The 21,766-nt window shown below is 42.0% G+C and overlaps 3 protein-coding genes and 1 long non-coding RNA gene across 4 annotated transcripts; 1 reads left to right on the top strand and 3 right to left on the bottom strand.

The window, feature by feature from the left end:
- Window positions 1-415: 415 nt before the first annotated feature.
- LOC311268978 (uncharacterized protein) lies at window positions 416-3,447 on the bottom strand. Its single transcript, XM_084372966.1, has 4 exons — window positions 2,926-3,447; window positions 2,443-2,648; window positions 1,683-1,797; window positions 416-1,163 (listed from the first exon to the last, which is right to left on the bottom strand). Exons 1-4 carry the CDS (start codon window positions 3,385-3,387, stop codon window positions 990-992), a joined length of 957 nt encoding a protein of 318 aa, XP_084229092.1. The 5' UTR covers window positions 3,388-3,447; the 3' UTR covers window positions 416-989.
- A 3,307-nt stretch (window positions 3,448-6,754) lies between these two features.
- Window positions 6,755-9,904, bottom strand: LOC311269301 (uncharacterized protein). The gene is made up of 4 exons (XM_084373373.1): window positions 9,280-9,904; window positions 8,796-9,001; window positions 8,184-8,298; window positions 6,755-7,662 (listed from the first exon to the last, which is right to left on the bottom strand). Exons 1-4 carry the CDS (start codon window positions 9,739-9,741, stop codon window positions 7,489-7,491), a joined length of 957 nt encoding a protein of 318 aa, XP_084229499.1. The 5' UTR covers window positions 9,742-9,904; the 3' UTR covers window positions 6,755-7,488.
- A 2,304-nt stretch (window positions 9,905-12,208) lies between these two features.
- Window positions 12,209-14,514, bottom strand: LOC311269158. Its single transcript, XR_014624049.1, has 3 exons — window positions 14,438-14,514; window positions 13,015-13,899; window positions 12,209-12,619 (listed from the first exon to the last, which is right to left on the bottom strand). It is a non-coding gene; the product is annotated as an uncharacterized lncRNA (long non-coding RNA).
- Window positions 13,827-21,566, top strand: timd4 (T cell immunoglobulin and mucin domain containing 4). The gene is made up of 8 exons (XM_084373183.1): window positions 13,827-13,906; window positions 14,501-14,679; window positions 15,557-15,719; window positions 16,605-16,688; window positions 16,857-16,936; window positions 17,701-17,812; window positions 18,745-18,778; window positions 20,394-21,566. The coding sequence occupies exons 1-8, from the start codon at window positions 13,837-13,839 to the stop codon at window positions 20,476-20,478; spliced, it is 807 nt and encodes a 268-aa protein (XP_084229309.1). The 5' UTR covers window positions 13,827-13,836; the 3' UTR covers window positions 20,479-21,566.
- Window positions 21,567-21,766: the final 200 nt, after the last annotated feature.

Here is a 21,766-nt window from a genome sequence, read left to right as displayed (position 1 = left end):
CGGACCTGCCCTGTTTGGTCACGATACTATCAGCCCCGTCAATCATTTGGGGGAAAACATCAGCAGTTAGACTTAAAAAAAACCAAGATGCAGTGACGTCATGACCCGTCCTTCTTTGTTAGGTTCCTTGTTACACTGCAGCCCAGAGAAAGACACAAGAACCAGAACCTCCAACAGCAGCAGCTCAGCTCTCCCATTCAAACTAAAGCCAACACTTAGCAGAAGAAATAACTGAACCAGTGGAAACATCAACTCCACAGCTGAACTTTCTGCCCTCCCCTGCTTGTGTAACGCCTTGTAAGACACTGTTCAGCAATCCTTAAGAAACTTCACTGTCATATCATTTATGTGTCTATGATTTGAGCACACCAGCATTTATTTAAAAAATTAATTAATTATCTTTAATTGACCGAGTTTTACTACGTACAGTGAGCTGGATCAAAATGGAGGTTTTCTGATGAGCTCTGAGATGTGTTTAATACAACGTTTGTTGTGTAAATCCTCACATTAAAATATTTCAGCCAACTGTCACATCAGACAACTTGTTTAATATTTAATATGATCTGGTCATAATGACAACAGGTGAATGTTTGACTTTTAATTCAATATAACAAACATGCACAATGGTTACACAAACAGGAACCCAAACAGAAGAAGCACTTCACCTTTATTGAATAAAGTCATAAAACAAGTCCACAGAATCCAAAGTGCAAAACTAGAAGCAACAAAGTCCTGATAACAAAACAGGAGAGAAGTTCAAACCAGGAGGAACATCGGGCCGTGCACATACTGCAGGGCGTGTGAGGGTCTTTCATCACTGCTTTAAAATTATTATTAATATTATTATTGTCATTATTGTAATTACTGCTCATATTTAGACTTTAGTTGTTTTACAGCTGTTAGTATTTCTAATATTCATATTTCATTTATCATAGTTGTTGTTATTGTTGCAGCTTCTGTACATCTTCATGCTCGACAGACGACAGACATTAATTTAGCGGCTCAGCTCTCTCCAGTGGTGAGGAGTCGTCGGGCCACAGTTCCCTGACGAACTCTGCAGCTTGTGGGAAGTTCTCAAATTCCCAAGACTTCACAATTGGAGCTTCTGCTTCGTCGCAGTACTTGAGGTTCTGTCTCAGTCGGGCAGAACCAAAGTTCAGCATCTGAAACAGAAAAAGAGACGATGACGAGCCGTAATGGAGGAGTTTGGTTTACCAGTCAGTCCACTGGACAGAGCTCCAGGAGCAGAGGCTGTTTTAATGTTCACAACACATAAACTGAGCTGAGCTGCCTTCTAATAATGAAGCTTGTAAACGTTGGAAGTGGAGCTGAACCGACCCGTTCTCCTCTCAGCTCCGAGTCAACGGATGCGTTCAGCACCAAACATGACAATGAATTGTATTTGTATTATCACAGATAACCAGAGAAATAAATCTAATGAACAAAAAACTGATTATTCTGCTGAAGATTATTTCGTTTTTTACTTTCTTCAATAAAAGAATATTCCCTCCCCGTCACTTTAAACAAAACCATCACTTTAAGTGAAATACTGAGAACAAAACTAACTCAAAACATCAAATGAACACAGACAAGTCGTCCTGTCTCCAGTGAAGACTTGAGTCTTTAACCTCCGTCAGTGTCCTAATCTCTATAAAAAGTGAGAAGAATGAGCATGAAGGTACCTTTTTGTCCACATGCAGGGCGACGGCCACATTATCCCAAACATAAAACTCATGGCGAGATGCCACCACCCCCGCTCCCATCTGCTGTTCATCAGGACTCAGGACCAACTCATACCTGAGAGAAAACAGAGACAAAGGAAAGATGTGAACCTTCTGACTCAGTTCAGCTCTCCCTGCTCTGTTACTGCAGCTGTGGCAGCTGAAGAGAGGCAACCACAACTCGTACCCTCCAGGTCCCGTCCCTCAAGTGAGAGAGGTCAGAGTCTCTCAGCTGTAGACCAGGTGACTTGTTTAATATGTTTAGAAAACGATGCTGGAAAAATGAAAAAACTCAATCTGATGTCATTGTTTATTCAATATTTATGTTTAAGGTGGCTTTTAACAAACAGCATTTCCCACAAGTCCACAGACCTTCACAGGTGAAACACCTGGATGTAAAACAGCTGAACACTGAACCCAAAGACTTGAGAGACGTCCTGTAAGAAGTTTTACTTCTCTAGCTGTGACTGTATTTTCCTGCTAATCCAAGAGTATTTTAAACTTTACTTATCTTAAAAAGTAGAATTTTCTGAACCCATAAAGAATTAAAAATTGTAATCTTAAAAGTAACTAAAGCTGTCAGACAGATGTAATGGAGTAAACGGTACAATGTTTGTGTCTGGGATGCAGCTGAGTAGAAGTATAAAGCTGGACAGGATGTTGAAACCCAAGTAAAGTAAAGTGCTTCAGTACTTCAGTACTTCAGTACAGTGTTTATTACCTGTGTGTCTCACACATGGCCTCAGGCCTCCAGATGAAGCAGCCATCTTTGTAGGAGCAGACAGAGTTTGGGTCGTCAGTCAGCAGAGGACGGTCTGAGAACTGCTCCTGATTGGCTGGGCTGTGGACCAGCACAACGTACATCACTTCCTGTTTGTACAGGACGGTCTTGAAGACCCGCATGACGGGCTGAGCACCGGAGCAAAACTGGAACCATGAAAGAGGATTTAGTGGAAGAGTCCTCACAAACACATTCATCAAGGTCTCTGTGAATGTGACGAACACAACACACAGACAACATCGCCTCGCCCTCATTTCACTTTAAAGGAGCACTACGTAGTTTTAGAGAAGAAATTCAAACTTTAGTTTTAATATTTACAATATTAATGAGGCAACAATACAAACTTTTGTCCATGAGTGAACCAACAAGCTGTTCTCATTTCTTCAACAAAACTACAGACTGCTCCTTTAAGTAATCTACTACCTGCTGGCTGTAGGCCTTCAGCATCTCCTCCAGGGGGAAGGTGAAGCGGTACGAGCCCAGCCTGGAGCGCTCTGAGAAGGCCGGGGAGGTGGCAAACTTCCCCAGGAAGCTCTGCTGCATCTGGACCTGCTCCTCCGTCCGGTCGGGGTAGGTCGTCTCCAGGAGCCTCCTCTCAGCTGATGTTATGTCATCAGGCCCCACAGCCAGACTCCACCACAGCAGAGAGCCTCCATGTGGGTTCTTGAAGCCGTTATCACTCCTGATGCCACATAATCCATCTCTGTTTGTGTCGTGTTTCAGATGAGACACATGAAACTCTGGTCGGGGACATGCAGGAATATTTTCTTTGAAGAGGTATTGGTTCTTCAAACCCTTTGCTTCCTCTTTCAAATCCTTCAGCTTCAAGTGCCGACCTTCATAATAAAGTTCGTCATATTCTCTTCTGTTTTTCCGTGTGTTCATGGTCCGATGGGGAATGAAGTAGATGAAAAAGACAAATTAAAAGCCTTTACTGTTACTTGATTGTCTGCTCGCTCGTCTCTGCTCACAAGAGAAGTGATCTCTGATCTCAACAGGTAAGTATGTTCACCACACTGAAGAGGTGTGGTACTGTTCTGTTGAGTCATGTTGTGCTTTTACGCAACATTAACAGGAAAGTTGGATTAAATTTTAATTTAAAAGGTTCTCAGTCATCCAGGTCATGGTAAATCTAGGTGCTGTATCGTAGGCAGCTGGACCTGTTTCAGTTTGTTGAAGATGTTTCATCTCTCATCCAAGAAGCTTCTTCAGTTCTAACTAACTGGAGGAGCTGCAGGCTTTTTAAACTCTGTTTGGGAGTGTCCTTACAGAGTGTGAGAGTTTCCTTACAGAGTGTGGGAGTGTCCTTACAGAGTGTGAGAGTTTCCTTACAGAGTGTGAGAGTTTCCTTACAGAGTGTGGGAGTGTCCTTACAAAGTGTGGGAGTGTCCTTACAAGGTGTGAGAGTTTCCTTACAGAGTGTGAGTGTCCTTACAAAGTGTGGGAGTGTCCTTACAAGGTGTGAGAGTTTCCTTACAGAGTGTGAGAGTGTCCTTACAGAGTGTGAGAGTGTCCTTACAGAGTGTGAGTGTCCGTACAGAGTGTGAGAGTGTCCTTACAGAGTGTGGGAGTGTCCTTACAAGGTGTGAGAGTTTCCTTACAGAGTGTGGGAGTGTCCTTACAGAGTGTGAGTTTCCTTACAGAGTGTGGGAGTGTCCTTACAAAGTGTGGGAGTGTCCTTACAAGGTGTGAGAGTTTCCTTACAGAGTGTGAGTGTCCTTACAAAGTGTGGGAGTGTCCTTACAAGGTGTGAGAGTTTCCTTACAGAGTGTGAGAGTGTCCTTACAGAGTGTGAGAGTGTCCTTACAGAGTGTGAGTGTCCGTACAGAGTGTGAGAGTGTCCTTACAGAGTGTGGGAGTGTCCTTACAAGGTGTGAGAGTTTCCTTACAGAGTGTGGGAGTGTCCTTACAGAGTGTGAGTGTCCTTACAGAGTGTGGGAGTGTCCTTACAAAGTGTGGGAGTGTCCTTACAAGGTGTGAGAGTTTCCTTACAGAGTGTGAGAGTGTCATTACAGTGTGTGGGAGTGTCCTTACAGAGTGTGAGAGTGTCCTTACAGAGTGTGGGAGTGTCCTTACAAGGTGTGAGAGTTTCCTTACAGAGTGTGGGAGTGTCCTTACAGAGTGTGAGTGTCCTTACAGAGTGTGAGAGTTTCCTTACAGAGTGTGGGAGTGTCCTTACAGAGTGTGAGAGTTTCCTTACAGAGTGTGAGAGTTTCCTTACAGAGTGTGGGAGTGTCCTTACAGAGTGTGAGAGTTTCCTTACAGAGTGTGAGAGTTTCCTTACAGAGTGTGAGAGTTTCCTTACAGAGTGTGGGAGTGTCCTTACAGAGTGTGAGTGTCCTTACAGAGTGTGAGAGTTTCCTTACAGAGTGTGAGAGTTTCCTTACAGAGTGTGAGAGTTTCCTTACAGAGTGTGGGAGTGTCCTTACAGAGTGTGAGTGTCCTTACAGAGTGTGAGAGTTTCCTTACAGAGTGTGGGAGTGTCCTTACAGAGTGTGAGAGTTTCCTTACAGAGTGTGAGAGTTTCCTTACAGAGTGTGGGAGTGTCCTTACAGAGTGTGAGAGTTTCCTTACAGAGTGTGAGAGTTTCCTTACAGAGTGTGAGAGTTTCCTTACAGAGTGTGGGAGTGTCCTTACAGAGTGTGAGTGTCCTTACAGAGTGTGAGAGTTTCCTTACAGAGTGTGAGAGTTTCCTTACAGAGTGTGAGTGTCCGTACAGAGTCGTTAAGGACACGTGTGAGCTCTGAGTTTCAGAGTCGTTAGGGCCATTTGTGGGTCGTTAACCCAGCCGGCCTTCATGTAGGTTGCTAAGGCCAGGTGAGCCCAGGTGTGAATGGTTGTTAAGCTGTCTGGGGAGTGAACTCAGTGCAGCATTGTAGCTTGGTTAAAAGTAATGTGGTGGTCCGCCTCCTCTGTTCAAAGACGGTCATTCCAGTTTGACATAGATGGATTCTTTTACTCCTCTTTCAAACCATCTGTCTTCTCTGGACAAGATGTTTACATTGTTGTCCTCAAAGGAATGATTTGTCTCCTTCAGATGGTTTGTCTCCCCAATGTACAAATCTGTGCAGTCCTGGCTGCATTGAACAGCATAAACTACATTACTAAGTTTCTGCCTCAGCGTGTTGGTTGGTGTAAAGTGAACCAGGATATGATGTTTATCAAAGATTCTCCTGAGTTTCTCAGATGTTCTTGCGACATAGGGAATGCTGATGTTACGTTTTCTAGTCTCCTCCTCTCTGTCTGCTCTGGATCTTTTAGAGGTTCTGACAGAGGTCCAGTGTGGTTAGGTCTCAGCCCGATGGTTTAAGGTTCTGATGACCCAGCTTGTGCTCCAGCGGGTGATGAGAGTCGAACAGCAAGTATTGATCTTTGGTAGGTTTTCTATACACCTCAATGAGGCTTCTGTCCTATTCAACGTGTACTGCACAGTCCAACAGCATTTAAATGTTCGGTTATATGTTCTTACATGCATTCCCACTCAAAAAGCGGTTAAGATGGCGAAGAATTGCCTGCTACAGGACAGCACTCTGTCCAGCAGAACCAACTTCACCCCAGATCACATTTGTGCCTCACTGGACCTCTGTCTGACGACCACCTACTTCCAGTCCAGTGAAGGTTTCTACAGACAGAAGCACGGCTGTGCCATGGGCTCACTGGTGTCCCCACTAGTGGCCAACCTCTACATGGAAGACGTTGAGAGCAGAGCCTTGATTCCCTTAAATGTTTGACTTTTTAAATAAATATAACAAACATTCAGTTTTCATTCAGCAGCAACATCAGGCGCATTAAAATATTCCAAATAGAGTAAATAGAGAGGTGATTCTGTTACTAAGCCGACCATCACAAATCACTACATATTAGAGAACATGTTTCTCCCATATCAGCCTCTCTGCACTGGCTTCCTGTAAAAGAATAGAATTTAAAATTCAATGAATATCTTAAAGACCTAATAGTACCCTGGTACCCCACTCGAACGCTGCCCTCTCAGGATGCAGGGTTACTTGTGGTTCCTCGAGTCTCCCAAAGTAGAACATGAGGCAGAGCTTTCAGCCATCAGGCTCATCTTCTGTGGAAGCACCTTCCAGTGTCGGATCTGGAGGCAGACTCCCTCGTTATGTTTTAAGAATAGGCTTAAAACTTTCCTTTCTGATAAATGTATAGTTAGGGCCTACACAGACTCTTAGCTGTCCTGCCATATGTCAGGTTTACACAAATAAGGACCCAAACAGAAGAAGCACATGCAGGAAGGTACAGAACAAAAAGCTTTGCTTTTATTAAATAAAGTCATAAAACAAGTCCACAGAATCCAAAGTGCAAAAATAGAAGCACCAAGGTCCTGATAACAAAACAGGAGAAAAGTTCAAACCAGGAAGAACATCGGGCCGTGCACATACTGCAGGGCGTGTGAGGGTCTTTCATCACTGCTGGAAAATTAATTATTATTATTATTATTGTGATGGCCCTGTTCTGTCTGCTTCTCCTCTCAGTGCCTTCCAGTAGCACCAGGAAGCAGTGGGCCGTCTTAAGCAGACCACACCTCAGGGTGTGGCTACATTGATAAAAGGCCGCCTCAGTCAGTCTGCTCACTCTCTCTGGTGGCTGAGCAGCTGACTGCTGCTATGGCCTACAGCCTGCTGTAGTTTGGTGTTTATCTTATAGACATATTTACACATACACCCACACAAACACACACACATCCACCCACACACTACATCTGATGACAAACACACCCATGTTATGTTTCATTTGAGTTGTTTAGTTAAATAAACACTAAAGTAGTCTCCGAGCTCTGTGTGTCCTCTCTCCTTTGTTCAACCTGTGAGCCAAGGTTGTAACATTATTGTCATTATTGTTATTATTGGTCATATTTAGACTATAGTTGTTTTACGGCTGTTAGTATTTCTAAAATTCATATTTCATTTATCATAGTTGTTGTTATTGTTGCAGCTTCTGTACATCTTCATGCTCGACAGACGACAGACATTAATTTAGCGGCTCAGCTCTCTCCAGTGGTGAGGAGTCGTCGGGCCACAGTTCCCTGACTAACTCTGCAGCTTGTGGGAAGTTCTCAAATTCCCAAGGCTTCACAATTGAAGCTTCTGCTTTGTCGCAGCACTTGAGGTTCTGTCTCAGTCGGGCAGAACCAAAGTTCAGCATCTGAAACAGAAAAAGAGACGATGACGAGCAGTAATGGAGGAGTTTGGTTTACCAGTCAGTCCACTGGACAGAGCTCCAGGAGCAGAGGCTGTTTTAATGTTCACAACACATAAACTGAGCTGAGCTGCCTTCTAATAATGAAGCTTGTAAACGTTGGAAGTGGAGCTGAACCGACCCGTTCTCCTCTCAGCTCCGAGTCAACGGACGCGTTCAGCACCAAACACATGACAATGAATTGTATTTGTATTATCACAGATAACCAGAGAAATAAATCTAATGAACAAAAAACTGATAATTCTGCTGAAGATTATTTAGTTTTTTACTTTCTTCTATAAAAGAATATTCCCTCCCCGTCACTTTAAACAAAACCATCACTTTAAGTGAAATACTGAGAACAAAACTAACTCAAAACATCAAATGAACACAGACAAGTCGTCCTGTCTCCAGTGAAGACCTGAGTCTTTAACTCCCGTCAGTGTCCTAATCTCTATAAAAAGTGAGAAGAATGAGCATGAAGGTACCTTTTTGTCCACATGCAGGGCGACGGCTACATTATCCCAAACATAAAACTCATGGCGAGATGCCACCACCCCCGCTCCCATCTGCTGTTCATCAGGTCTCAGGACCAACTCATACCTGAGAGAAAACAGAGACAAAGGAAAGATGTGAACCTTCTGACTCAGTTCAGCTCTCGCTGCTCTGTTACTGCAGCTGTGGCAGCTGAAGAGAGGCAACCACAACTCGTACCCTCCAGGTCCCGTCCCTCAGTCCACAGACCTTCACAGGTGAAACACCTGGATGTAAAACAGCTGAACACTGAACCCAAAGACTTGAGAGACGTCCTGTAAGAAGTTTTACTTCTCTAGCTGTGACTGTATTTTCCTGCTAATCCAAGAGTATTTTAAAGTTTACTTATCTTAAAAAGTAGAATTTTCTGAACCCATAAAGAATTAAAGATTGTAATCTTAAAGGTAACTAGTAACTAAAGCTGTCAGACAGATGTAATGGAGTAAACTGTACAATGTTTGTGTCTGGGATGCAGCTGAGTAGAAGTATAAAGTTGGACAAAATGTTAATACCCAGGTAAAGTAAAGTGCTTCAGTACTTCAGTACTTAAGTACAGTGTTTATTACCTGTGTGTCCCACACATGGCCTCAGGCCTCCAGATGAAGCAGCCATCTCTGTAGGAGCAGACAGAGTTTGGGTCGTCAGTCAGCAGAGGACGGTCTGAGAACAGCTCCTGATTGGCTGGGCTGTGGACCAGCACAACGTACATCACTTCCTGTTTGTACAGGACGGTCTCGTACACCCGCATGACGGGCTGAGCACCGGAGCAAAACTGGAACCATGAAAGAGGATTTAGTGGAAGAGTCCTCACAAACACATTCATCAAGGTCTCTGTGAATGTGACAAACACAACACACAGACAACATCGCCTCGCCTTCACTTCACTTTAAAGGAGCACTACGTAGTTTTAGAGAAGAAATTCAAACTCAGAGTTTTAATGTTTACAATATTAATGAGGCAACAATACAAACTTTTGTCCATGAGTGAACCAACAAGCTGTTCTCATTTCTTCAACAAAACTACAGACTGCTCCTTTAAGTAATCTACTACCTGCTGGCTGTAGGCCTCCAGCATCTCCTCCAGGGGGAAGGTGAAGCGGTACGAGCCCAGCCTGGAGCGCTCTGAGAAGGCCGGGGAGGTGGCAAACTTCCCCAGGAAGCTCTGCTGCATCTGGACCTGCTCCTCCGTCCGGTCGGGGTAGGTCGTCTCCAGGAGCCTCCTCTCAGCTGATGTTATGTCATCAGGCCCCACAGCCAGACTCCACCACAGCAGAGAGCCTTCATGTGGGCTCTTGAAGCCGTTATCCCTCCAGATGCCACGTAATCCATCTCTGTTTGTGTCGTGTTTCAGACGAGACACATGAAGTTCTGGTCGGGGATATTCAGGAATATTTTCTTTGAAGAGGTATTGGTTCATCAAACCCTTTGCTTCCTCTTGTAAATCTGTCAGCTTCAAGTGCCGACCTTCATAATAATGTTCCACATGTCCTCTGCTGTTTGTCCGTGTGTTCATGGTCCGATGGGGAATGAAGTAGATGAAAAAGACAAATTAAAAGCCTTTGCTGTTACTTGATTGTCTGCTCGCTCGTCTGCTCACAAGAGAAGTGATCTCTGATCTCAACAGGGAATTAAATATTAACTACTGTGGAGGCGTTGCTCTGTGTGAGACATCATGTGAGTACGGCGACAGAGCCTTCTGTGTGACAGCCCCCACTCTCTGGAACACTCTCCCAGCTGAAATACGCAAACAGATTTCTCTGGAGAACTTCAAAAAAGACTTAAAAACCTATCTCTTTAATAAGGCCTATCAGCTCTAGGTCCAGCCCCAACAATCAACTTTTCTAGTTCTTTATCTTGTATGTATTTTTGTTTATCCATCTATTCTCTGTTTTGTATGTTCCACTTTGTTAAGCATCCTTGGGTACCCTGAAAGGCGCTATATAAATTAAATTTATTATTATTATTATTATTATTATTACAGAGAAGGGTAGAGATAAGTTTTATCTCTCCCCTTCAGTAAGTTACTGTTAATTTGACAATAAACACTTTACAGTCTAAAGTGTTCACTGTCAAATTAACAGTAACTTACTGGCAACACTTATCCAGTAGCTGCTGTATTTCATACCACAGTAAAGTTAGTGTAAAACTATACAGCAGTGTACAGTTGTTTTTTTTACCACGGTGAAGTAAAGTAATATACTGTTTGAAATGTTACTTGTACAACCAACAGTCGGCCTTTGTACTGTGTTTATTACAATAAACTACTGTTATTATAAGCGGCTTCTTATCCTCTTCTGTAATAAGTGCTACACATGAAGACAGTTATTTAAAATTAAGTTTATTTTGCCATAATTATATATTAGGTTAATTTAATCATGCATCTGCATCCAGTACTTTTAGTTTGAATACTTTTAAAATACTTTTAATCCCATTGTACATACTTCTATTAAAGTAACATTTTCAGTGCAGCACTTGTACTTGTAACAGAGTATTTCTAAAGTGTGGTATTAGTACTTTTACTGCAGTAAAGGGTCTAAATACTTCTTCCATTACTGCAGCTCAACACTCCAGTGAGGCCCAGCAGGTGGCAGCATCGTTACGTGACTGACTTCTGACTGACATGTTCAGTCTGCAGCACAAACTCAGTTTGGATTATTATTGATCGTTTCATCAGTTTGTCTTTTAATCACTCACACACGACAACAGTGGTGGAAAGTAAAGTTTCAGGTACTTGTACTGTGTTCCCATTTTATACTTCATACTTTTACTCCTCCACATTTTATCTGACAGCTGTAGTTACTGCGACAAACACATGATTCATAATTCGGGAGTAAATGACCAAACTAATTTAATCTAATTAAAATGAGCTCCAAGACAAACAACAACAGTAAAATACTGTTCACATGTTAAAGGAACAGTTCACCCAAAAATCTTAATTCAGTCATTATTCAGACTCCATGTTTCTACTCAAAGACAGAAAGAAGTTCATGTAGAACATTTGCTGAATTCACAAGAAGGAACAAATCAGTCAGAATCAGTCAGAGACAGAGTTTCACACAGTTTATAAAGTGTCTCCAACTCAACAACTCACTAAACTGACACATTTGTTAAGGGAGTCTGGGGACAAAGAAGTCGCCTATACTGGTTACTGTTTAGTGTCTTTGTAAAATGTGACATGTTTAGATCAATAAAATGTTTCTTCTTTCATAAATTGAGTGTAAATGGTGAAATCAGTGTAAACAGTGTGTTCAAACAGCTGCTAAATGTTGGCAGGTGAGACTTTAGCACTTTAGACACAGAAGCAGACAGGCTGGTACAGCCATGCTGCCACAAACTGACACTTTTTACAAGGAAACAAACAACTGACTGTTTTCATTTAATGCTGAAGTTACAAGAAGGAGACAAAGATTCAGAGTCTGTCAGAGACAGAGTTTCACTACGTTACAAAGTTTGTTTTAACTCAACAACTCTTAAAATCAGATGATTTGTTAAGGGAGTCTGGTGATGTTGCATATACAAGATCAATGGGGAAATCAATTGAAAAAGGCAGGTTAGCAGCAAATGTCAGTATGCTAACTTTGCTGAGGCTGATGTGAATGTCATCGGTTCTGAATGACCCAAAGTTTTGGACACATTGAAATGTTGACCTGGTGATGTCACGAGATGTTCCTCCTGAGGGGAACATACCTCAGTGTGGAACAAAAGCCTGAAACTAAACAGCTGACACCTGTTGACGTGAGTCAAACATTGAAACGGTGTTTCTGCTCTGAGTCAAACACTTCTCATGTTTTTCTCTTCTCCTCCTGCAGCTTCTCTCCCTCTGGGTTTGAACACTGTTTGATCTTTAATATTTATCCTCTGGATCAATATTGGTTTCAGTTTTTATGCACATCAGTGTGTAAACAGCTGAGATGTTTGAGTTATGACACATTTATCCACCTTGTTCCAGGTTGAATAAGCAGCATCCAGCTCCTCTTTATGTCTCTATTTCATTTATTTTGCTCACCACAGAAACATCAGTCAGTTTGTAGCATTTATTCTTGATATTTTGTCTTAAAAAACATAAACCTTGTTAAATTTCATACTTCATTGTGCCTCCCATGTGGGAATGTTATTTAAAGTTGTCTTCAACATGTTTTAGTTAATTATTCAGTTTTTTCCAATTAAAAGCCTCTTATACTGTCAGTTTGGGAAGAAAAAGAGATGAAGTGGAGAAAAGAAAGAAATATTTGATGTGAATAATGAGTCCTTTGTGTGTCTGCGACGTCTCCACACAGCCAGCATCAGTGTGTGTGTGTGTGTGTGTGTGTGTGTGTGTGTGTGTTACAGACAGCCTTTTGTTCGCAGTATTTCCTTCCATCAGAGTAAACACACTGCGTTCATCCTCGTCTCTGTCAATGGAAATAAAACAGAAATAACTTAAATCAGGGGACAGAAACGCTTCATTTTAAGTCCCGCAGACTTTTTTCATTATCAGATTAAACGATCGTCAAGTCAGTTTAAAAAAAGCTACATTTGATCTTTAACAGACCAAAGTGAAGCCCCAAACTTAACTTCAGTTCACCATTTTGCTATGAAATTCAAATTTAAGGGTTTATGGACTCATTTGTGATTAATTTAATGAGCCTGTAATCAAAACATTTCATTCCCCGGCCAAATATGCTGATAAGATTTATGATGGTTTCAATACAAATTCAACATTTAATGCTGAATTTACAAGAAGGCACCAATGATTAAGAATTTGTCGAAGCTGTTTCAGAAAAGTTTGTTACGAAACAACTCTTACAATCAGATGATTTGTTGAGGGAGTCTGGTGATGTTGTGGTTCCTGGTTCAATGCTTGGATCAGTTGAAACAGGCAGTTAGCTGATGAACGATCATGTAGACACGTGACTCTTCACACACCAGCCTCCGGATGATTGGCGCATCATGAGGTTTCAAGTCCAGTAACATGTAGTTTACTACAGTTTTTAACGGCCTAAACTTGGAAATTATGCAAGTTTGTGTAGTTTTATGCATTTTGCTCTTTGAATAAGATGTTTTTCCACTTCAGCACTTGTTTTTGACTTTTTCATGTGCACAAAGTTTGTGTGAATAAGGAAATAAAGAACTAAAATGAGTTAATTCATCTTATAACCTCTCAAAAAAGCCCAAAATCATTCCTGTACTCCAAATGATAGTAAGTAAGTAAGAGTATTGAATTTACTTTGGGCTCGATGAGATGAGGTTAAAAACCAAAAACACTCAATAAGCAGATTTTCAGCTGGTTTGAATTTAAAATGGAGGTTGTCAAATTGTAAATCCCTCTGAGACGTGTAAGTGCCTCAAAATTGTGCTTAAGTAAAAGTAAAGTACTGTAATGTAATTAGTTACTCTCCACCGCTGCACTCAGAGGAAGAGACAGAGAATCATTGACGACTTCATCACGGAGACGTCACACACACACACACACACACCACACAAACAGATACAGTAACACACTGTGTCTCTGCACCCCCCCGACATCACAGCTCCCCGTCACAGTCACACTCTGTTCGTCAAAGTGGACAATGAACACACACACACACACACACACACACACACACACACACACACACACAGTCACAGGATGGCCGCCGTCTCGCCTCGCCGCTGTCGAACGCCTCAGACCTTCATCATCGTCCTCTTCGTCCTGTCAGGTGAGACACAAACAGCTGACATCACAACACAACCATCGAGGAGGAAGTAATCAGATACTTTAGTCCAATAAAAGTACTAATACCACGCTGTAATAATACTCTGTTGCAAGTAACAGGAGGAGGAAGTATTTTAGAAACTGTAACTTCAGTAAAAGTATTTAATTATAATCAGGAAAATGAAAGCATTGAAAGTAAAATGTCTCCTGTGACTGATCAGATTGTTATTGTGGAGCTCATTTGGACTTTTTGTGTTGGACTGCGACTGCTCATTAACTTTCACTCTGGATTCATCTGCTGATTATTTTCTCCATTAATTTATTGATTGTTTGGTTTCAAAATGAAACTGAAAATAGTGAGACATGTGGTGACAACGAGCCAGAGCCTAAAGTGAGCTTAATGTTTGTTATTGTAAATTACTCAAAGGAAAAGCAGAGAATACAAACTGCTGGGTCTTTTTTTTCTATTAATGGACTGAGCTTCAGCTGTGCTTCTATTAACCGGTGGGTCGTTTCATTTATGACAAAGCATCACCTGGATGGATGTCGGACCAAAGTCCAGCTGTGGAGGTGTTTCAGATGTGTCTCTGTGCTGCAGGTGGACACTTTTCGTCCGTCTCCTGTTTTAAAGTGCTGGAGGGGGGCGTGGCCTCTCTGTCCTGTCAGTACTCCGTGAAGCGTTTCGGGCTGAGTCGGGTCTGCTGGGGCCGCGGCTGCGGGACCTTCTGGTGCAACAACATCCTGGTGCAGACGGACGAGAACGGCGTCATCTCCAAGGTCAGTTTATGTCATGAAATCTTAAATATGTTCGTCTGATTGGACGATGAGGACAGCAAGTCTTAGAAGTTCGTCATGTACGTTTCTGCAAACAGCAGATATGTTGAAACTTTATGTTTATGTCAAATTTCAACTTTTAAGACCACTTAGTTATGAAAACATCATGTTTTAGCTAAAAAATACCTGCTTTGGTCGCAGCAAACGCTGCTGGAGTGTCCCAACATCTGGTCTGAAGTATCAGTAGTTAACGCTTACAAATGTTGAAACACTGTCTCAAACAGTGGTCTCTCGCTTGTAAGTCATCTCACTGAGCTGTCATTAAAAATATCTGCTTGTTTTGCTACTAAGATGGCTGAAAAGTGTCCCAGCGTCTCGTTGTAAATATCAGTGGTTTCAGGCTTGCAAATGTTGAAACCCTCGCCTAGCTGTCAACCATTTAAAATATCTGCTTTAGTTGCCAATAAGACGCCTGGGAAGTGTAAGGACGTCTTGTCAAAAACATTCCAGTGGTTTCACGCTTGCAAATGTTGAAAAACAATGTCACACAGCGGTCTCACGCTTGTTATTTGTCTCACTGAGGTGTCGAGCATTATAAATATCTGCTTTTATTGCCACTAAGAAGTGAGGAAAGTGTCCAGATATCTTTTATAAAATATTCAGTGGTTTCACGCTTGCAAATGTTGAAACCATCATCTCAAACAGCGGCCTCTCGCTTGCTCGTTGCCTTCTTAGTCTTAGCCAAAGTATCAGTGGTTTCACACTTGCAAATGTTCTCGTCAGCTGTAATGCCAACATGAAAGTCAGCTCATGTACTTCGACTCTGATTCAGGCTTAAAATCAAAGTGGTGGTGATTGAACCCTGACCCTGGTGCTGCAGGTGGAGGACCGGTACCGGCTGACCGGGGACGTCCTGGACGGACAGATGGACCTGGACATCCTGAATGTGAGGCGGACGGACAGCGGGCCGTACTGCTGCAGGGTGGACATCGACGGCATCTTCAACGACAAGAAAGTGATCATGAACCTGAGGGTGGTCAGAGGTGAGAACACGCACAATTAAAGGACACGTTCACATAAAATCAGTAAAACGTGGAATATTTTGCCCAGAATGTGGATTTTGTCCTCCAGCTCTCACACTGAAAGTTTATTTAGGACGTGTGTTTTAATGTTCACATGAGACGACATGAGATGAGACTGAAGGTTTCCTTTTTTTTAACCACATCAGAGTCGTGACGCCACAGAAGCCTGACCACGAGGCTTCCAACATCTTCACAAGCTAAACAAAGTCGCAGACAGGAAGCCACTGTTAGGGATCAAAATCTGCTGAAATATAACTGGAACGATTGAGAGATACAAGCAGATGTCACGTTTTTCATTACAGGACCTTGAAAATGGAGAAAGTACAAAACTGGTGATTTTGTGTCTCCTGCCGGTCCGACAAAGTTTATATACACACGGGAATTTTCATATTTAGTGTTAAAAACAGTGTTTGATTGATGATGTGGAAAGTTTAAAAGGCTTAAACATAATCAGAACCTGATGTGTCGTGTACGATGAGCCAGAGTTACAATTTGTTGCCACGTGGACACCAAGCTGTGGGAACGGGTCTCAATGAGGGTGTTTTGTAGGCAAAGTTTCATGTTTCATCTTCATCTTCAAATTTAACAAGATATGAGACATTAGGCCAAACGTTCACCCGTCTCCTCCTCTCTTCTCTTCTCTTTTACATTTTTGGCTCAAACTGACACAAGTTTGCCTCCAAGTGAGAATTTGCATCTACTCATGTTTTTGCACGACTGTTTCAACCCAGTCTCATTTGTTATTATCACGCTCGGTACAATAAGATGTGTCATTTGTGCCTCAGCGCTGACACTGAGGTGTCCTGTGGTGTCCGGCTGCTGTTTCATCTGGTTTGTTCTCCTCAGCTCCGGTCACCAGTTCTCCTCCAACAACAACAACAACCATGACAGCAACGACCAATCATGTGACGGAGCCGTCGACCTCCACAGGTGAGACAGGTCACGCTACCATGAAGCAGCTTCTGTCCAGCTCTCTCTGGGTGATATGGATAGTAACTGGTATCATGAAGCTGGTCATCCCACTGGTGCTGGTAACACTGGGTGTACTGGTCCAGAGCGTGATCACGTGACAGTTCTGTGTTTTCTGCCTCCGTGTAGTAAACTGGAAATCCCTGCTGTCGTCTCATCTGGACCTTCTGAGGAGGAACTCCACCCTGCAGCGCTCCGACACCGTCACCGTGAGTAACCATGACTACCACCACCCCATAATGTTCGGTCATGGCCTGAATCGTTGTGGGGCCCAAAGAGCACGTGAGAGACGTCCGTCTGTCAAGCCGGCTAACAATGGTTTAATCAATTCTTGACTTTTCAAATGTTGTCGGACCAAACGGCTCAATTATAACAGTGAAACAAGACATTTCGAGGGTTACGGTGAAAAGTCTTTTTGGGCTCTGGAGCATCATTTTAGGTTTTAAATACACAAACAAAGAGGCTTCAGAGCTCAGCGCTCGTCTGTGAGGCCCGGTTCATGATGACAATATGAATTAGCGTTATTAGCTTAGCTTAGCTGAGCATAAAGCCTTGAAGCAGGAGGAAACAGCTAGCATAGCTCTGTTTAGCAGTATCTGATGCAACCTCGCAGCAATCTCAGTCAAACTTTTTGCACAACTGGACAAATCTGGACAGTTTTCATCTACTTTAAAACCGGTTGCACTTTATATTCAAACTGTATTTATATTTTTATAGTTTTATTATGTCCTTTAAGTACTTTTAGTATTGTTTGTTGTTTTGCACCTACAGAGCACAGCAAGTTCCTCGTATGTGTGAACTTACTTGGCAATAAAAGCGATTCTGATTCTGACCCATACTCTGCTGCACGCTATAAGCATCCCTCCCTGCTTATTTAAAACATAGCGGAGTGTGGAGGCAGCATATATCGAGTTTGATTTTAGGAACATGTTAAGGATAATAACTCAAACCTCTCTCTCTCTCTCTGTGTCAGGTGGAGGACTCTCTCCCGTCTCTCTCCCTTCAGATCAACGTTCCCGTCCTCTCGCTCTCCCTCAGCGTGTTGTTGATGTTGGCGGCAGTTTTTCTATTTCTGGCCTTTAAACGTACGTTTAACGTTTTTGGTCGCATCATATGGAGACAATATAAAATACTGTAACTGTTGAAATATGATTGATGTTTTTATTTTCATGCTGGTAAAATTTGACACTTTGTTAAGTACAAAATAAATAAATAATATAAATAAATGATTGTCTGGGGCAGTTACATGGTGACATCTAAACATTTTGACCCTCTCCACCAAAGTTCAGACGATTTCTGTCTAAAAATGTTTTACTATATTTTACCATCCATCGCTTTAAAGTATTTTCTCAGACTCTGAGTCAGAAATCTCCACTTCAGCAGCGCTTACATACACCAAACCTTCCAGTTTTATTACTGTCTCTATTCTGAAGGTTTATTTTACGGAGGGCTTTGTTCATGTATCATTCACAGCCGACAGTTACAGAACACTTTTTTCCTAAAAACATGGATAATATGGATTTTTTAACGTCTGTGGTTGACAGTATTTTCTGATTTACCGAGTGATAAAAAGAGATTTTGAAAGTTTCCTGTGTGAAAACCTTTGACTCTTAAATATCAACGACATGAAACAAGAATTTTGAGCCTGAATTTAACAAATGCTCACATTTCTGTTCGGGTCAGGGTCCACTTCCCTCAGAACCGCCAAGTAAAGTAAGACCATTAAAAATAAGCTAAACATTTTTAACAACTGAAAATTATTAGTCTACTTTACTCTGTAATTTTGAGGTAATCGTTTCCCCGATTTTTACATTTTTTTAACATAAAGTCACTGTCAGATTGTACAGTGTCCATAATGCCTCATTTGCATATTTAAAAGTAAAATATCAGAAAACTAGCGATACAAAAAATAACTGTCTTAACGCAGGTTTAAAGATGAACTTTATCGCCCCTTGAGCTTAACAAGTCTGTAGATTTAATAACGTTTCTTCTTTAAATCTTATGTGTTTTTCTGCAGGTGGAATATACAGAAGAGCCTTGAAGACCGGCTGGTGAGTTCAACACAGGTCGCTGTTTCAGATACCAGCCTCTTGGATTTTGATGATGATGCTGATGTGATGCATTGTGGGACAGTTTAGCGAGGTCGCAGCAAAAGCTAGCTGTCCAACACAGTGAGACGGACGGGGAAACAGGGCAGAGATGAACAGGAGAAGACAAACAGTCCTCAACAATGCCGCCTGTTTTTCAGCTTGTCAAAGTCCAAGATGGCGTATTTGAGAAACAGATTTATTATCCTGCCATCAAGTTAAGACTTTCTTGGTTCAGTCTGTATTTTGATGTTATTGACTGAAAGTGAACGAGGGTGTGTATGTTGCGGGATGGTTGCCATGGTATCAGGCTACGACTAAATATAATCTTCATCTTGGATTATTCTGCAGGAGGTTTCACTAAGAAGATGATTGACGGGTAACGTGAAAAACCCTTTCGTGGCTGCAGAGGAAGTTACATATGATCTGATAAATTACCTACAGTGATGTTACTCAGTGGTTCTGTTGCATTGTGGGTAATGTAGGCTTCAGGTTTTGAAAAGGAAGAAGAACGTGTGGAATAAAAAAGGTTCATTTGTTTTCAAACCGTCCATAATGAGCCCAGAGTGTAACAGGAGAGCAGTGATGGACCAAAACCAGGCGCTTGCATCACCCACAATGCAACACCATTAGACGGTTTACATGCAGCTTCCTCTGAAGACACAAAAGGGCTTTATACTACTCCACATGTGGACAACTGGTGGAGTTACCCTTTAACTGTTGCATAAAAGTGTTTAAGTTGATTGTGATGAATAGATTAAAACCAGACGGGTCGTTTTTTAACTTGTCGCTCAGTTTTGGATGTCTTTGCTGCTGCGTACGATTAAAGGAACAGTTCACCCAAAATGTAAATCCAGTCATCATCTCTTCCCTCCATGATGATATAAAGTCAGGTGAAGTCTCTTAGTCCACAAAACATTTCTGGAGCTTCACAGTAAAACAGAGTTGCAGCGTTCTGCTGAACACCTGAAGCAGCTGGAGATGATTTAAACATCAGATGTCTCCATTCAGCTCGTCTGCTGTGATCACAGTCTGCAGACGCCCCGAGATCACAAACTGATCTGAGGAGACCAGATTTACACCCTGAGATCTTCACTGTAGCTGCCAAGCTAAAAGTGTTAGCACGCACCCCGTCTGAAGGGGGTAAAGTACGTCTTTCCAATTCAAACTGGAATTTTAAAAAACAAGTCCCCAGCTACTTCAGTGGTTAAGGAGACGTTCTCCTAAAATCTTTAGACAACATCTGACATGAAATTACAAGTTCATACCTCAAAATTTAGGGATGGAAAGATGTTTTGAATTTGAGTCAAAATATAAAAATTTGCTGCAACTCTGTTTTACTGTGAAGCTTCAGAAATGTTCTGTGAACTACGAAACTTCAGCTGACTTTCATCAGCATGGAGGGAGGAGACGATGACTGGATTCACACATTCGGGTGAACTGTTCCTTTAAACATCCAGGAAAACCTTTTGAATGAACTGTAATCTGACTGACACCGACAGACGAGAACTAACGACAGACTCTCCTCTGTAGACCTGCTGTTTGTTCAGCTTCTGTCAACTCTTCCTCTCTCTCGCAGTTTCTCCTCTGAAGAACATCCTCACATCATCTACGAGATCCGGATGAGAAGACCAGTCCAGGAGAACATCTACACTCTGGACTAGAGATGCCTCGTTCACACAAAACACGGGAGGAGCTCACATTAAACTTTACGTTTCATATCACACACGCACACACACTTGTTCACACAGCTGCATGTGTTTGGCTGGTTTGCTGTACATTTTATTCAGTGTGTGAAATATTAATGTGACAATCAGGGGGTCCTGCATGTCGGCAGCACTTCAAAAACCATCAGCCGCACATTAAAGAGGCACAATGTAGATTTAGAGAAGAAATTCAAACTCAGAATTTTAATATTTACAATAATAATGAGGCAATAACACATTTTTTTCCACAAGTGAATAAACGAGCTGTTCTCAGAGCAAAACAAGGTCCCAGAACACTGTTTGATGCTAGAAAGGTGGCAGGGTCCGCCACAGATAAACAAAGTAAAACTGTGTTGTCCTTTAAGGCCAGTTTGTTTACTCATTTTATTCAGTCATGAAAACAAAGAGAGTTCGTTTATTTAGTTTGTTGAGGCAGATAAAAAATCAGCCAATGAGGATCTTTCTCTGCTCATTAACATTTCTGCCCCAAAACTACAGACTGCTCCTTTAACACAGTTTAATGCATGTTCCCAATTTAGCAAAACCTGCAGCACAGCTTCAAGGCTCAGCATCAGAACCACTGACGTTTATAAAAGATGGACGACATGACGGTCAAACAGCAGGACTGAACTCATAACTGTGCTTTTATGAAAGATTCACAGTTTAAACACCAGCTGATCTCCAAACCTCATTTTTTAAAATCATTTTATTACTTTGTTTCTGGATTTGAGGACTTTTTTCTGCGCAATAAACGAGGACACAAGACATAAGAAACCACTGCAAGTTTGCATTTCTACAGAGAATAATTAGCTTACACTCGAGACCCCCTGAAGCTCTCCTGTATTTCGCACACTGATTTAATTCCTGCAGCTGTGTGTGTGTGTGTGTGTGTGTGTGTGTGTGTGTGTGTGTGTGTGTGTGTGTGTGCATGCGCTGCGATGCTTTCTGAGCAGGACTCTGCTGCTGTAGTTTGTTTTTTTTCTTTGTGTTTCCAGTGGTTATAACTCTTCTTTATAACAAGCTGAATAAAAAACAATCAAAATGCAGATGACTGTGTCAGGTCATTCCAGCGTTATTTAAATACGTCTACTGGTCGGGGAGTGATTCATTTAATTCGTTTACATTTATTTCTGTGCATTTGATGAATATAGTCTGTCACATCATCAGACTGATGTTCAGAAACAGATGTGCCCGAGACCTGAGTCCACTCCATCCACCGAAAACAAGTCTCTCTTTGTGAAGCCTC

Source organism: Pagrus pagrus, assembly GCF_965226575.1.
Source record: "Pagrus pagrus genome assembly, chromosome: 14".
Lineage (NCBI taxonomy): Eukaryota > Metazoa > Chordata > Actinopteri > Spariformes > Sparidae > Pagrus > Pagrus pagrus.
Note: the sequence above shows the minus strand (reverse complement) of the source record. Positions and strands in the feature narration are given on the sequence as shown.

Bases quoted from the DNA above. Each gene is read 5' to 3' on its own strand.
- LOC311269301 (XM_084373373.1), bottom strand. From the start codon at position 9,741: ATGAACACACGGACAAACAGCAGAGGACATGTGGAACATTATTATGAA. The intron at 8,299-8,795 runs GTAATAAACACT...GTTTTCTCTCAG, and splicing joins GCCATGTGTGGGACACACAG to GTATGAGTTGGTCCTGAGAC. The intron at 7,663-8,183 runs GTACCTTCATGC...TTTCTGTTTCAG, and splicing joins CCCTGCATGTGGACAAAAAG to ATGCTGAACTTTGGTTCTGC.
- LOC311268978 (XM_084372966.1), bottom strand. From the start codon at position 3,387: ATGAACACACGGAAAAACAGAAGAGAATATGACGAACTTTATTATGAA. The intron at 1,798-2,442 runs GTAATAAACACT...GTTTTCTCTCAG, and splicing joins GCCATGTGTGAGACACACAG to GTATGAGTTGGTCCTGAGTC. The intron at 1,164-1,682 runs GTACCTTCATGC...TTTCTGTTTCAG, and splicing joins CCCTGCATGTGGACAAAAAG to ATGCTGAACTTTGGTTCTGC.
- timd4 (XM_084373183.1), top strand. From the start codon at position 13,837: ATGGCCGCCGTCTCGCCTCGCCGCTGTCGAACGCCTCAGACCTTCATC. The intron at 14,680-15,556 runs GTCAGTTTATGT...CTGGTGCTGCAG, and splicing joins AGAACGGCGTCATCTCCAAG to GTGGAGGACCGGTACCGGCT. The intron at 18,779-20,393 runs GTGAGTTCAACA...TCTCTCTCGCAG, and splicing joins AGAGCCTTGAAGACCGGCTG to TTTCTCCTCTGAAGAACATC.